The sequence below is a fragment of the Coregonus lavaretus genome (assembly GCF_964263955.1).
Source record: "Coregonus lavaretus genome assembly, chromosome: 24".
Lineage (NCBI taxonomy): Eukaryota > Metazoa > Chordata > Actinopteri > Salmoniformes > Salmonidae > Coregonus > Coregonus lavaretus.
In genome coordinates, this window is record NC_140011.1 from 10,526,702 (window position 1) to 10,543,188 (window position 16,487).

The 16,487-nt window shown below is 42.6% G+C and overlaps 1 protein-coding gene across 1 annotated transcript in view; it reads right to left on the minus strand.

Annotated features, from left to right (window-relative positions):
- lamc3 (laminin, gamma 3) overlaps nt 1–16,487 on the minus strand; it is a 156,868-nt gene that overhangs the window by 86,695 nt on the left and 53,686 nt on the right. Inside the window, exons 3-4 of the mRNA XM_084140092.1 lie at nt 16,410–16,483; nt 1,933–2,042 (exon numbers count right to left, since the gene is read on the minus strand). Coding sequence (XP_083996218.1) covers nt 1,933–2,042; nt 16,410–16,483 — 184 coding nt within the window. The remainder of the gene's footprint in view (nt 1–1,932; nt 2,043–16,409; nt 16,484–16,487) is intronic.

Sequence of the window (16,487 nt, forward strand, 5' to 3'; positions counted from 1 at the left end):
CTGTGCTACACCAAACAGTATCCTGTAACTCAGTATTGGATACCAACTTTTTTTTTGTAAATCACATTATCTGGTGTAACAATCTGTAGTTAATAAAACTTCTGATCAGCAGATGATGGGAGAGGTGGTCCTAATGAAATTGCCATTCCAAAGAAACATACTGTAAGTTCAGGGAATACTGATCAAACTGTCATTCAGCTCCTCATGAGTAATCTGCTTGAAATCCAGCACAATGTTTAATCCCTCGAGAGGGATACAGTTCACGGGATACAGTTCTGCTACAATGACACACACAGGCAAAGGATTTATGTTTCTTTATCTAGAGTCCATTCCATGAAGAAGCCCAGGCACCACACTGTATTGTCTGTAAGATAGAAAATAAAATAAAAATATTATTTTGAACAGTTTGAACAGCAGTTGAACAGTGCCAGCATAACATCAACATTAGGGTAGAGGGGAGGGAATGGCCGGCAGGGATGTAGCTCAGTAGAGCATGGTGTTTGCAACGCCAGGGTTGTGGGTTTGATTCCCACGGGGGGCCAGTATGAAAAATATAAAATAATGTATGCACTAACTGTAAGTCGCTCTGGATAAGAGCGTCTGCTAAATGACTAAAATGTAAATGTAAATGTAAATGTAATGAAAATTACAGGCCTCTCTCATCTTTTTAAGTGGGAGAACTTGCACAATTGGTGGCTGACTAAATACTTTTTTTCCCCACTGTATGGCTACTGGTAGCTAAGTTAGCAAACAAAAACAATATTTGATTTCCCCCCACTGTAACACAGTTGTATATTAGCCAGCAATACACAATAATGGTATCAGTAAATAAACAAAAGTTAGCTAGCTAACAATGTGGCATGCAATAAAAAATTATTTACTTAGCTAGGCAACGTATTTGTCATCTGCCCTCTTGGTGCTGGCATCGGCTGTAGCTGAGCTTCTTACGTTAGCTAAATCCAAGTCTTTGTTTCGAATCCTCTTCGCTATATTCCGGTTGAAACATGTATGGTGGAATGTCACCATGTAGCTAATAGATGCTCCATTGTCAAATTCCTCCTTTTCAAAAAAGCCCGCCTTGGGGGAGGGACGGGGGCAAGAAGCACCACCCAACACAAGTTGTAGTCTTTCAGAGACTGGAAAATATGTGTCTGCTTGTATATTTAATAATGAATCCGCTGATAGGAACATCGCTGAAAGACGTCCAATGGCTCTATAGAACAAGGATAACCATATCGACACCCACGAAAATGTATAGTGCGATTAGTGTAACATTCAGCCTTCGCAAAATGCCACAAAGCAGGACTACATTTACTTTTAAACCTCGCCCCTGCCCATCAATACACCGGAACCCATCATAAGGTGTATCATTCCGCACGCGAAGCCCTGACCTGCCTTCCTCCTGGGCAATTACATGTGAAACACAACTCACTGTCATAGAAATGCCTCAACATGATGAAAACAAGCCATATTGTAGAGGATAACTACCCCATAACTAAATGCCTTATGAAACGTATAATATTTAATAATAAAGGGTTTACTTCAAACCAAAACGCATTTACTTTGCCAGTCACTTGGTGAGCACTTCAGGAACTTAAAATATTGAATGCAACAATCATGTCTCTGTCACTAACAAACACAGTCATGGGTGGGTATCTCGCACGTTCACCCAAAAGGTATGCTGGGAAATATGCAAATAAGGCTTTACACCCCCACCATCCCCCAACACTGCGAAAGTGTGACAGCATCAACTCTAATAAAGTGTTATTTTAGGTTGGAATTTGCAACATCTATCGTGTTAGGGAACCAACACTCTAGGGGTGTTAGTTTAACACTATTTTGGTAGTCGCACGTAATTTCTAAGAAAGTGTTTAATTGAACACTGTTGGTGTTAAAATTCTGATCTCACGGCGTGCACACACACACACTTACAGTTGTGTCCTCCTGCGTTGCTGATCCTGAATGCAGTGAGGTTGAAGAGAAGACATTGGAACTCGAAGGCAGACAGGAAAGGCCTCAGTCTTGTCTCCTCCTCGTGAAGTCTGGAAGAAGAGAAAACACAAACACAGCTCCATGATTACTGAGGACCGCAACATGTTTTTACAGTATTATTATGTGCTGTATGTTTGTATGAAGGAATGCATGAACTAATGCATGAATGAATGCATCTGAAAATCTCACATCACACATCTGAAATCTAACATGGGATGTTTGCATTAGAATTGGGGCTGCTGTGTACACCGTGTTATAAGTTTATCTGTTTGATATACAGCTCATACTCTGTCCTGTGTGAATGTGTTTTATATGAGCAGGGTATGTCCTCTATATGTCCTATGTGTCTATGAGTTTGTGTTGACAGTATCTTAAGATCGCTCTCTCTGTCTGTCTGTCTGTCTGTTTGTGTGTGTGTATGCTCATGCGTTAGAGATCTTCACAGATCCACCTGTACCCGAATATCCAAGACCCGAGCGGGTCCGGATCCAGAATTCTAAATAATGTTACGGGTCAGATCTGATATGATTGTCACATGTCTCGGGTATGTGTAATTTCAACTGACTTGTGGAAAGTCACATGATTTTGTGAAACCATGTGTTTTTGGCTACTCTAAATTATGTTGTCCAGCAGGTGCCACTAGTGTACACTGTGTTGATCAACGCCTCAACTAATGAACATATTTTTGACACAATTGGCGGGAAAGCCTCAGTGCTTCAGGAAGCTTTGTTTCCCCATCAGGAAGCTTCGTTTCCCCATCACTAGTAATTACTATTGATGGGGAAACAAAGCTTCCTGAAGCATTGAGAATATCCAGCCAAGTAATGAACCTGTCGAAAATAGGTTCATTACTCAAGGATTTGATTAACACAGTGTACACTAGTGGCACCTGCTGGTCAAAATAATTTAGAACAGCCAGATTATTATAGATGACGTCGCACACAAAGTAGCGCGTGCGCAGGGTAGCCTTTTGTCTTCTAACGAAACCAATACCAAACCAATCAGATTGTTGTTTGACAAAACAAAAGCTTCGGACGTCATTGATCATGTGCTTCTGATAAACTGATACAAGCATCAGTACGCTGTTTCGAAACAAACTGCTTAGCGATTTCGACGCATGCCTCTGCGCTCTGGTATCAAACTTAACATCACTAGTAATTACCAGTTGGTGGGTTGTGCAAGTGGATTTTCCCAGTCGTATGTTGTACATTTCCACTTCCCACTTGGTTAGGAATGCAGCATCTGGTGCAATCATTACTGCATTTTGAAATGTTGGTGAGACAATGTGCTGTCGGGGGCTCATTAGCATATTTGTGAGTATCACAATTACATGGTGACTAGCTATGAAGAAGTTATCTTATGGTTATTTGGTATCAAATACACTTAAATCAGCCTTTATCAAGGCTGCAACTGAGCATGTCCAAGCTTAATGTTTATGAAAAGCGCACATTAACTGGGATGACTTTCCCCCTTATGGGAGACCAAAAAGAGTTTGCTGAAAGCCATGCCTAGAATAAGCCAGATCTGCATGTTTCTCAGAGGCCACCGCTGTTACAGTATGCTGCTAATCAGCAAGTGATTTGCATGTTGTTAACAGAAGAGTCAGTGAATGCACAGTAGGTTACTGGCAAGATTTCTAGTAACCAATTGCTAGTAACACATTCTCTTTCAAAGTTTGCAGAACAGACTGTTTCAAGAAGATGCTCTACTTACATTTGCATAACTAGCAAAAACTTAAACTGCTACTGCTGGTTGGCACAAATACACATATATTTGATCACGCCCCCAAATATGCCAATGACCCCCACCAGTATATTGCCCCTACCTATCAAAGCGCAATGATGATCATACCTTATATTTAAAATATTGGGTAGGAAAATGTCCCATTATAACTACAAGGTACCGAAGTTCAAGTTCAAATCCCCAAAGAATTAATGTATACTCTACGTCAAGTGTCCTTGAGCACTGGTAATTTTACGTTGGTGGTGAGAATTGGACAATTGTTTACCCCATTTTGGGCAGCTTTTAGCAAAAAATATACAAAGAGATTATGAGTTCAAATACCATTTAACTCCCAAGTGTGTTCACAGAACAAATGCAGCAGCATTCTGCCATTTTATAGAAATAACACCTTCAATTGTTGTATTTTTGGCAAAGTGCAGAAATAAATTACCTGATCTTTCTTATATCGCTTATATATAGGACAGACACTTCAGAACAAACTTCCCTTTGAATGTAGTATATATGTTATTCAATGTGTTTGTATGGGCTAATAGCAGTAAGGCCATTTACATTTTTCATCAAATATATACAGCACCAGTCAAAAGGACATACCTACTCATTCAAGGGTTTTTCATTATTTTGACTATTTTCTACATTGTAGAATAATAGTGAAGACATCAAAACTATGAAATAACACATTTGGAATCATGTAGTAACCAAAAAAGTGTAAAAAAAATCAAAATATATTTTATATTTGAGATTCTTCAAATAGCCACCCTTTGCCTTAAAGACAGCTTTGCACACTCCTGGCATTCTCTCAACCAGCTTCACTTGGAATGATTTTCCAACAGTCTTGAAGGAGTTCCCACATCTGCTGAGCGCTTGTTGGCTGCTTTTCTTTCACTCTGCCGTCCAACTCATCCCAAACAATCTCAATTGGGTTGAGGTCGGTGGATTGTGGAGGCCAGGTCATCTGATGCAGCACTCCATCACTCTCCTTCTTGGTAAAATAGCCCTTACACAGCCTGGAGGTGTGTTGGGTGATTGTCCTGTTGAAAAACTAATGATAATCCCACTAAGCCCAAACCAGATGGGATGGCATATCACTGCAGAATGCTGTGGTATCCATGCTGGTTAAGTGTGCGTTGAATTTTTAAATAATCACAGACAGTGTCACCAGCAAAGCACCCCCACACCATAATCAAATCAAATCAAATCAAATTTTATTGGTCACATGCGCCGAATACAACAGGTGCAGACATTACAGTGAAATGCTTACTTACAGCCCTTAACCAACAGTGCATTTATTTTAAACAAAAAAAGTTTAAAAATAAAAAAGATTTACTAAAAAAAGTGTTGAGAAAAAAAAGAGCAGAAGTAAAAAATAAAGTGACAGTAGGGAGGCTATATATACAGAGGGGTACCGTTGCAGAGTCAATGTGCGGGGGCACCGGCTAGTTGAGGTAGTTGAGGTAATATGTACATGTGGGTAGAGTTAAAGTGACTATGCATAAATACTTAACAGAGTAGCAGCAGCGTAAAAAGGATGGGGTGGGGGGGCAGTGCAAATAGTCCGGGTAGCCATGATTAGCTGTTCAGGAGTCTTATGGCTTGGGGGTAGAAGCTGTTGAGAAGTCTTTTGGACCTAGACTTGGCACTCCGGTACCGCTTGCCGTGCGGTAGCAGAGAGAACAGTCTATGACTAGGGTGGCTGGAGTCTTTGACAATTTTGAGGGCCTTCCTCTGACACCGCCTGGTATAGAGGTCCTGGATGGCAGGAAGCTTTGCCCCAGTGATGTACTGGGCCGTACGCACTACCCTCTGTAGTGCCTTGCAGTCGGAGGCCAAGCAGTTGCCATACCAGGCGGTGATCCAACCAGTCAGGATGCTCTCGATGGTGCAGCTGTAGAATTTTTTGAGGATCTGAGGACCCATGCCAAATCTTTTTAGTCTCCTGAGGGGGAATAGGCTTTGTCGTGCCCTCTTCACGACTGTCTTGGTGTGTTTGGACCATGATAGTTCGTTGGTGATGTGGACACCAAGGAACTTGAAGCACTCAACCTGTTCCACTACAGCCCCGTCGATGAGAATGGGGGCGTGCTCAGTCCTCTTTTTTTTCCTGTAGTCCACAATCATCTCCTTTGTCTTGGTCACATTGAGAGAGAGGTTGTTGTCCTGGCACCACACGGCCAGATCTCTGACCTCCTCCCTATAGGCTGTCTCATCGTTGTCGGTGATCAGGCCTACCACTGTTGTGTCGTCGGCAAACTTAATGATGGTGTTGGAGTCGTGCCTGGCCATGCAGTCATGGGTGAACAGAGAGTACAGGAGGGGACTGAGCACGCACCCCTGAGGGGCCCCCATGTTGAAGATCAGTGTGGCAGATGTGTTGTTACCTACCCTTACCACCTGGGGGCGGCCCGTCAGGAAGTCCAGGATCCAGTTGCAGAGGGAGGTGTTTAGTCCCAGGATCCTTAGCTTAGTGATGAGCTTAGAGGGCACTATGGTGTTGAATGCTGAGCTGTAGTCAATGAATAGCATTCTCACGTAGGTGTTCCTCTTGTCCAGGTGGGAAAGGGCAGTGTGGAGTGCAATAGAGATTGCATCATCTGTGGATCTGTTGGGGCGGTATGCAAATTGGAGTGGGTCTAGGGTTTCTGGGATAATGCTGTTGATGTGAGCCATGACCAGCCTTTCAAAGCACTTCATGGCTACAGACGTCAGTGCTACGGGTCGGTAGTCATTTAGGCAGGTTATCTTAGAGTCCTTGGGCACGGGGACTATGGTGGTCTGCTTGAATCATGTTGGTATTACAGACTCAGTCAGGGACATGTTGAAAATGTCAGTGAAGATACTTGCCAGTTGGTCAGCACATGCTCGGAGTACACGTCCTGGTAATCCGTCTGGCCCTGCGGCCTTGTGAATGTTGACCTGCTTAAAAGTCTTACTCACATCGGCTACGGAGAGCGTGATCACATAGTCATCCGGAACAGCTGGTGCTCTCATGCATGCTTCAGTGTTGCTTGCCTCGAAGCGAGCATAGAAGTGGTTTAGCTCGTCTGGTAGGCTTGTGTCACTGGGCAGCTCGCGGCTGTGCTTCCCTTTGTAGTCTGTAATAGTTTTCAAGCCCTGCCACATCCGACGAGCGTCAGAGCCAGTGTAGTACGATTCAATCTTAGACCTGTATTGACTCTTTGCCTGTTTGATGGTTCGTCGGAGGTCATAGCGGGATTTCTTATAAGCGTCCAGGTTAGAGTCCCGTTCCTTGAAAGCGGCAGCTCTACCCTTTAGCTCAGTGCGGATGTTTCCTGTAATCCATGGCTTCTGGTTGGGGTATGTACGTACGGTCACTGTGGGGACAACATCATCGATGCACTTATTGATGAAGCCAGTGACTGATGTGGTGTACTCCTCCTCTATGCTTTACGGTGCGAACTACACATGCAGAGATCATCTGTTCACCCACACCGCGTCTCACAAAGACATCTCCAGTTTGGCTCCAGACCAAACAACACATTTCCACCGGTCTAAGTTCCATTGCTTGTGTTTCTTTGCCCAAGCAGGTTTCTTCTTATTATTGGTGTCCTTTAGTAGTGGTTTCTTTGCAGCAATTCGACCATGAAGGCCTGATTCACACAGTCCACTCTGAACAGTTGATGTTGAGGTGTGTGTGTGACTTGAACTGTGAGGCATTTATTTGGGCTACAATTTGCGAGGCTGGTAACTCTAATGAACTTATCCTCTGCAGCAGAGATAACTCTGGGTCTTCCTTTACTGTGGTGGTCCTCATGAGAGCCAGTTTCATCATAGCACTTGATGGTTTTTGCGACTGCACTTGAAGAAACGTTCAAAGTTCTTGAAGTTTTCCGTATTGACTGACCTTCATGTCTTAAAGTAATGATGGACTGTTGTTTCTCTTTGCTTATTTGAGCTGTTCTTGCCATAATATGGACTTGGTATTTTACCAAATAGGGCTATCTTCTGTATAGCCCCACTACCTTGTCACAACACAACTGATTGGCTCAAACGCATTAAGAAGGAAATAAATTAAATAAATTAACTTTTAAAAAGGCACACCTGTTAATTGAAATGCATTCCAGGGGACTACCTCATGAAGCTGGTTGAGAGAATGCCAAGAGTGTGCAAAACTGTCATCAAGGCAAATGGTGGCTATTTGAAGAATCTCAAATATAAAACATATTTTGATTTGTTTAACACTATTTTGGTACTACATGTGTTATTTCACAGTTTTGATGTCTTCACTATTATTCTACAATGTAGAAAATAGTACAAAAAAAAAAAAAATACTTGAATGAGTAGGTGTGTCCAAACACATAGTTTGGAAACAAAAGTTTGGACACATAGAACACAAATATATACGCAACATGTAGTGTTGTCTCATGTTTCATGAGCTGAAATAAAAGATCCCAGAAATGTTCCATAAGTACAAAAAGCTTATTTCTTTCACATTGTGTGCACACATTTGTTTACATCTGTGTTAGTGAGCATTTCTCTGCCATGATAATCCATCCACTTGACAGGTGTGGCATATCAAGAAGCTGCTTAAACATCATGATCATTACACAGGTGCATCTTGTGCAGTAGACAATAAATGGCCACTATAATATGTGTGTTTTGTCACACAACACAATGCCACAGATGGCTCAAGTTTTGAGGGAGTGTGCAACGTCATTTAAGAGAATTTGGCAGTACGTCCAATCGGCCTCACAATCGCAGACCACGTGTAACCATGCCAGCTCAGGACCACATCCAGCTTCTTCACCTGCGGGATCGTCTGAGGAGGGGAAGCGGGGTGCTGAGGAGTATTTCTGTCTGTAATAAAGCCCCCTTGTGGGGAAAAACTAATTATAATTGCCTGGGCCTGGCTCTCCAGTGGGTGGGTCTATGCTCTCCCAGGCCCACCCATGGCTGCGTCCCTGCCCAGTCATGTTAAATCCATAGATTAGGGCCTAATGAATTAATTTAAATGGACTGATTTCCTTCTATGAATTGTAACACAGTAATATCTTAGAAATTCTTGCATGTTGCGTTCATATATTTGTTCAGTATATATATATATATATATATACAGTGCATTCGGAAAGTACTAAGAGCCCTTTACTTTTTCCATATTTTGTTACGTTACAGCCTTATTCTAAAATTGATTAAATTATATTTTTTCCTTATCAATCTACACACAATACCCCATAATGACAAAGCAAAAACAGGTTTTTATAAATGTTGGCAAATTTATTAAAAATACAAAACTGAAATATCACATTTACATAAGTATTCAGACCCTTTACTCAGTACTTTGTTGAAGCACCTTTGGCAGCAATTACAGCCTCACGTCTTCTTGGGTATGACACTACAAGCTTGGCACACATGTATTTGGGGAGTTTCTCCCATTCCTCTCTGCAAATCATCTCAAGCACTGTCAGGTTGGATGGGGAGCGTTGCTGCACAGCTTTTTTCAGGTCTCTCCAGAGGTGTTCGATTGGTTTCAAGTCCGGGCTCTGGCTGGGCCACTCAAAGACATTCAGAGACTTGTCCCGAAGCAACTCCTGCGTTGTCTTGGCTGTGTACTTAGGGTCGTGGTCCTGTTGGAAGGTGAAGGTCCTGTCTGAGGTCCTGAGCGCTCTGGAGCAGGTTTTCATCTCTCTGTACATTGCTCCGTTCATCTTTGCCTTGATCCTGACTAGTCTCCCAGTCCCTGCCGCTGAAAAACAGGATGATGCTGCCACCACCATACTTCACCGTAGGGATGATGCCAGGTTTCCTCCAGACGTGGCACTTGGCATTCAGGCCAATGAGTTCTATCCTGGTTTCATCAGATCAGAGAAAGTTGTTTCTCATGGTCTGAAGTCTTCCGTCTGGCTTCCGTCTGGCCACTCTACCAAAAAGGCCTGATTGGTGGAGTGCTGCAGAGATGGTTGTCCTTCTGGAAGGTTCTCCCATCACCACAGATGAAGTCTAGAGCTCTGTCAGAGTGACCATCGGGTTCTTGGTCACCATTTGCTTCGTCATTATGGGTGTGTAGATTGCTGAGAATCTATTTAGAATAAGGCTTTAACGTCACAAAATGTGGAATAAGTCAAGGGGTCTGAATACTTTCCGAAGGCACTGTATATATATACAGTGAGGGAAAAAAGTATTTGATCCCCTGCTGATTTTGTACGTTTGCCCACTGACAAAGACATGATCAGTCTATAATTTTAATGATAGGTTTATTTGAACAGTGAGAGACAGAATAACAACAAAAAAATCCAGAAAAACGTTTGTCAAAAATGTTATAAATTGCTTTGCATTTTAATGAGGGAAATAAGTATTTGACCCCTCTGCAAAACATGACTTAGTACTTGGTGGCAAAACCCTTGTTGGCAATCACAGAGGTCAGATGTTTCTTTGTAGTTGGCCACCAGGTTTGCACACATCTCAGGAGGGATTTTGTCCCACTCCTCTTTGCTGATCTTCTCCAAGTCATTAAGGTTTCAAGGCTGACGTTTGGCAACTTGAACCTTCAGCTCCCTCCACAGATTTCCTATGGGATTAAGGTCTGGAGACTGGCTAGGCCACTCCAGGACCTTAATGTGCTCTTCTAGAGCCACTCCTTTGTTGCCTTGGCCATGTGTTTTGGGTCATTGTCATGCTGGAATACCCATCCATTTTCAATGCCCTGGCTGAGGGAAGGAGGTTCTCACCCAAGATTTGACGGTACATGGCCCTGTCCATCATCCCTTTGATGCGGTGAAGTTGTCCTGTCCCCTTAGCAGAAAAACACCCCCAAAGCATAATGTTTCCACCTCCATGTTTGACGGTGGGGATGGTGTTCTTGGGGTCATAGGCAGCATTCCTCCTCCTCCAAACATGACGAGTTGAGTTGATGCCAAAGAGCTCGATTTTGGTCTCATCTGACCACAACACTTTCACCCAGTTCTCCTCAGAATCATTCAGATGTTCATTGGCAAACTTCAGACGGGCCTGTATATGTGCTTTCTTGAGCAGGGGGACCTTGCGGGTGCTGCAGGATTTCAGTCCTCCACGGCGTAGTTTGTTACCAATTGTTTTCTTGGTGACTATGGTCCCAGCTGCCTTGAGATCATTGACAAGATCCTCCCGTGTAGTTCTGGGCTGATTCCTCACCATTCTCATGATCATTGCAACTCCACGAGGTGAGATCTTGCATGGAGCCCCAGGCCGATGGAGATTGACAGTTATTTTGTGTTTCTTCCATTTGCAAATAATCGCAACAACTGTTGTCACCTTCGCACCAAGCTGCTTGGCGATGGTCTTGTAGCCCATTTCAGCCTTGTGTAGGTCTACAATCTTGTCCCTGACATCCTCAGAGAGGTCTTTGGTCTTGACCATGGTGAAGAGTTTGGAATCTGATTGATTGAATGCTTCTGTGGACAGGTGTCTTTTATACAGGTAACAAACTGAGATTAGGAGCACTCCCTTTAAGAGTGTGCTCCTAATCTCAGCTCGTTACCTGTATAAAAGACACCTGGGAGCCAGAAATCTTTCTGATTGACAGGGGGTCAAATACTTATTTCCCTTATTAAAATGCAAATCAATTTATAACATTTTTGACATGTTTTTTTCTGGATTTTTTTGTTGTTATTCTGTCTCTCACTGTTCAACTAAACCTACCATAAAAATTATAGACTGATCATTTCTTTGTCAGTGTGCAAACGTACAAAATCAGCAGGGGATCAAATACTTTTTTCCCTCACTGTATATATATATTTTTTTTTATACTTGAAGGAGTTTTAAAATTCAAAATCAAGTAGCTAAATGATCCTTGGTATGACCTTCTTAAAACAGTTCCATATAGCTTAGTAGAACCCCCCACACCCAGCTTACACAGGGCTTAGACTGTTATGGGTTCAATTGAATTAATGTCAATTATGCCTTTTAAAGTAAAATGTCATGGTATCACATGTTGACATTTTGCATCCCCATGTCACATTTATTTCACATTCATTTCACATGAGATCATGTTCTCCCATGTGCTGAGATGTCACAAGTATAGTTTTACATTATCACATTTTGCTTCACATGCTATCACATCTTATTACATTTTCACATTACATCACATGTGATCACAAGAGATCACAACAGATTACACAAGATCACGTTTTCACATGTGAAATTCATTTTTTTTTCCATAAGGGTTGTCCGGAAGGACCCGTACTGATCCAAACGTGACTGCTGTTGTAGAGAGAGGGAGAAAAATTATATAAGTTATGCTGCTGCACTTGCTTTTCATGAGAGTGGCGCGTATAGCTTGTTGTTGTTGTTGTTAGCCAATCATACGTCATCAAAGCGGCAACAGGCTACAGTAATAGAGCCTCCGAGTGGGGCAAAAGTTAGGAAATATCTAATCAATGGAAGATGGAATTAAAATGATGGAATTAAAAGTTAAAGGAGAAGGATAGGCTACAACGACCAAGAGCCAACAGGTAGGCTGCTACTTAGTATTCTAAATGTTTTTGTTGTTTTTAACTGTGTAGAACGAGAAAGCACATGTAGCCTCAATTAGCTTAGCTAGCTAGCTTAACTAGCTTCTCCCGGTTTTATGCAGTCAAGACAGGTTCTACGTAATCATATTGGATGATAAATAACCTAGCTTAGGCAGCTGATAGTCTACCAAACCTTATTTTTTAGGTATTGTTAGATTAATTTGTATTTTAAGAATAATGACTAAAGGATTTCACCCCAAATACAGTATAAATGTGTGAACGGTGTTAGAGTTATAATGTAGTGGCAACCCACTAACAGAGGGGGGCGGGACTAAACATTCCAGGGTGAAGGGGACTGAGAAAACAGGTAAAAAAAAAGCCTCCTAAAGGTGGGCGGAGCAAAGTGCCTTTGTGTGTCAAGGGGTATAAAACAGTATGGGTTTTTGGCGCCAGAGCTCTCCATGAAAAAAATACAGATCATTCTTGCTGGTTGTGGACCTTGAATCTTTTATGATTAAAACCAGAGCCTTACAACCTCTGGTAATGATTCAAGCTTAGGTTGAATTAGAGATAGAAATTCTCGTGACAGGTATTCTTTCTTAAAACTGCATTGTTGGTTAAGGGCTTGTAAGCATTTCACTGTAAGGTGTTGTATTCGGCGCATGTGACAAATAACATTTGATTTGATTTGATAGCGTGAGTCGGCATGGTTGGTTGCTGTCTCTTGTCTCTCCGTGTCACTCGCTCACACTCACAGTAGACTACACACACAGCACGGCCCCTGCTAGAGCCTCACCTCTCTCTACCTCCTCTCCCTCGTGCTTTATCAACTCTGGTTAATAAAGTAGCTTAAAATGGACTTTTCTGCTGCTTCTCTCACTCGGATTGGACTGGGTCTGGATCCAACCAGGTCTAAACTGAACGGTCTAGTTGTCCTCGGGTCCGTTCGGAACGGGTCTCTAAATTTAAAAAATGTATTTATGCATGTTTCGGAACAGGTCCTACTTTTTGGACCAGTGAAGGCCTCTAGCGTGCGTGTGTGTCTGTGGACCACACAGTCCTCTCCTCTCCCTCTCTGCAGAGGGTCCCGTTCCCTGGCCCCTAGACCTTACATAGTCATAAAGGGAGACAATTACAAACACAGCCTCAAAGCCCCAGGTAATGGAGCTGTTGCTTCCTGCCGTGTAGTGATAAGCAGGAGTTGCTGTGAAAGTGAGAGAACTCTCTGCCATGTCTTCCCTATGGGGCAGCAGCCATTTTGGTTCCAATCAGAGCCCGACAGAACAGAGACGCTGGGCCTGTAATTAAGCTGCTGCTAGGATGAGAGGAACATCATCAGTGGACCAGGAAACCACTGGAGGTCTGGGTTAAGTATGTGGTCAAAGCTATTCGCTGCTCTGGCACCCCAATGGTGGAAAAAGCTCCCCCACGACGCCAGGACTGCAGAGTCACTGACCACCTTCCGGAGACACTTGAAACCCAACCTCTTTAAGGAATACCTGGAATAGTATAAAGTAATCCTTCTTCCCCCACCCCCCATAAAAAAAAAAAAAAAAAAGTGGTTGTCCCACTGGCTATCATAAGTTGAATGCACCAATTTGTAAGTCGCTCTGGATAAGAGCGTCTGCTAAATGATGTAAATGTAAATGGTGGGAGCCCACACACAGACAGACAGGCAGACATACAGACAGACACACACACATACTGATAGAGACACAGAGGGACAGGGGGAAGGAGAGAGCCAGAGGCTGATGGAAGAGAAGAGAAAGGAGAAAGAAGAGAAGAGAAGTGAAGAAGAAGAAGAAGAAGAAGAAGAAGAAGAAGAAGAAGAAGAAGAAGAAGAAGAAGAAGAAGAAGAAGAAGAAGAAGAAGAAGAAGAAGAAGAAGAAGAAGAAGAAGAGAAAGGATCATTTCGATGAAGAGAAGAACAAGTGAACCAGAGCACACAAACATAGTGTAGCCTGTTTACATATTTACAACAAACAAAAATCCACCCTGTTGTCTCTCCCCACAGTCTATAAGGCAATGGAGGCAATGGAGAACAACAAAGGCAAACACATCCAACACTATTTAACATGAGGGCATCAACCACCCCCTCAGTCTTTGAACACCCCTACCTACCCCCCTACTCTCTGTGATTGAGATGATCCTGGTGTCTGCTGGGAACAAAGAGCCACTTACCCTGGTTAACACATTCAACACATTCACACAACACACGTAGGCTCACAGTCATAACAAACAGCATGCTATCTGTCACTAAGAGAACATAGCCAAGGGATGGGGGAGCGTGTGTTGTGTTGTTGTCTGCGTTCCAAATGAAAACAAACACAGGCAAGGACACACACACACATGCATGCACATGCAAACACACTCACACACGCACACACAGCCTCTGAGTCATTTGGAAAAAGGCTCAGAGACATGCTTCTACCTCCAGGCCATCAGACTGTTGAACAGCTAACCCTAGCTCGACCAAGACACTATCCACTTTATATTGGAAATACAGTCATACTTGACATGCACATTCATAATTTATATTGCACTCTTAAGAAAAAAAGGTGCTAAGTAGAACCATATAGGGTTTTTTGGTTTGTCCCCATAGGGGAACCCTTTTTGGTGCTAGGTTAGGAACCCTTTTTGGTTCTATGCAGGGTTCTTCATATAACGCCCTGTAAATGATTTTACATAGAACCCTCTATGAATAGTTCTTCTTAGAAGCATCTACGAAGGTTCTAACAAGAACCCTTTTAACCACTAACTAGTGTTGTTAGGAAACTCCTGTTTCACAGGCCACATCAGGCCTGCAAGTCACATTATGCTGGCTGGCAGAGTGATATGTAATTCCTATTGGAATCCAGCCAAAGTGAGGATGTCCACAATTGGACATTCTTTATCACCTGCAAACTGCATTCAGAATGACTGCCAAGGTAGGGAAGATAGGCTAATGGGAACACCCAAATAATCAAAACTCAAACAACCATCTCAGTAAGGGTTGCAATAAGTCCAACTACTAAGAGATTGGATTAGTTTAGAAAAATCATGTTATTTATCTTTGTGTAGCATAAGATTCATCAAACAATCAATGTAAATGCAAAAACACAGATTGCAACAAACAATTCTGAAAATCTACCTGCAATAGAGCATGTGCGTGTGTGTTTGTGTGTGTGTGTGTATGCATGCTGTGTGATTGCATGCACATGCTTGTGTGCATGTGTGCATGTAGGGCCAGATCTCTGTCTCTCTAATGACGTGTGTGGAGCCTGTCTCCAGAGAGGGCCAAGTTAATGACAGTCCTCTCCCCAGGCCCCGCTGCTCTGAGGGGGGAACCAAAGTCCCCCTTCACCCAGGGCCGGGGGTTGAGGGGTAACTCATTATTCATTATGCGCACTCACAAGAAAGGACATGACACTGTCTGTCACAAAGTCATACTGTAGAACCCTTTAATTGAAGGTTCAATAAATAACAATACTCATAAGGTTCTAAATAGAACCAGTATGGTGCTATAAAGAACCCTTTCCTAAGGTTCTATAAAGAACCATTAAAAAAGGTTCTATATAGCACCAAACAGTGTTCCACTATGGTTACAACCCTTTTAGGGGCTATATAGAACCCTTTTGTATGGTTCTTTATAGAACCTTTATGGATAATGGTTCCATAAAGAACCTTTCCCAATCTGAAAGGTTCTTTGTAGATCCTTTTGAATAATTTTTGTAGATTCTGGTCACCCATATTATATTATTCAAATACCATCGGTGTTATTGTGTTAATTGACAAGTTGAATCAACTGCTAGAAGAGCTGTGGGTCCCCAAGGAGAGTATTGAGAACCACTCACTGATTTAGTCAAGCTGTCTCAATTCACACAAAACCATACATGAGTCTATCACAAGACACCATCACTAGTCATAGTCACCACATGTAATGGCATAACACAACACATTAAATAAACTGGAATGACACTCTAACTCACGTTGCCACAAAAAGAGCTGTGTGCAAACCATGCCCCAAAATATTCTAATGAACCGAATGTATGAACATTCTTATCATACAGCCATGAAGATGGCACTGTTCATCCATACAGTCTGAGGTTCATGCACTGTACTGTAAGTGGGGGTATTACAGATTTGTATATGATTATATGATGTACAGTATCATAATAGTAGGTGCATAGTAGTATTTTATACACACGTGCACACATTTCACACCCACACCAACACAATGTTGTGCTGTTTTACCTGAGAGTGAAGGTGTGCTGGGGAGCGAGGCCTGGCTGGTGGACAAGTCCAGGTTGGGGTGAAAGGTCAGCTGACAGG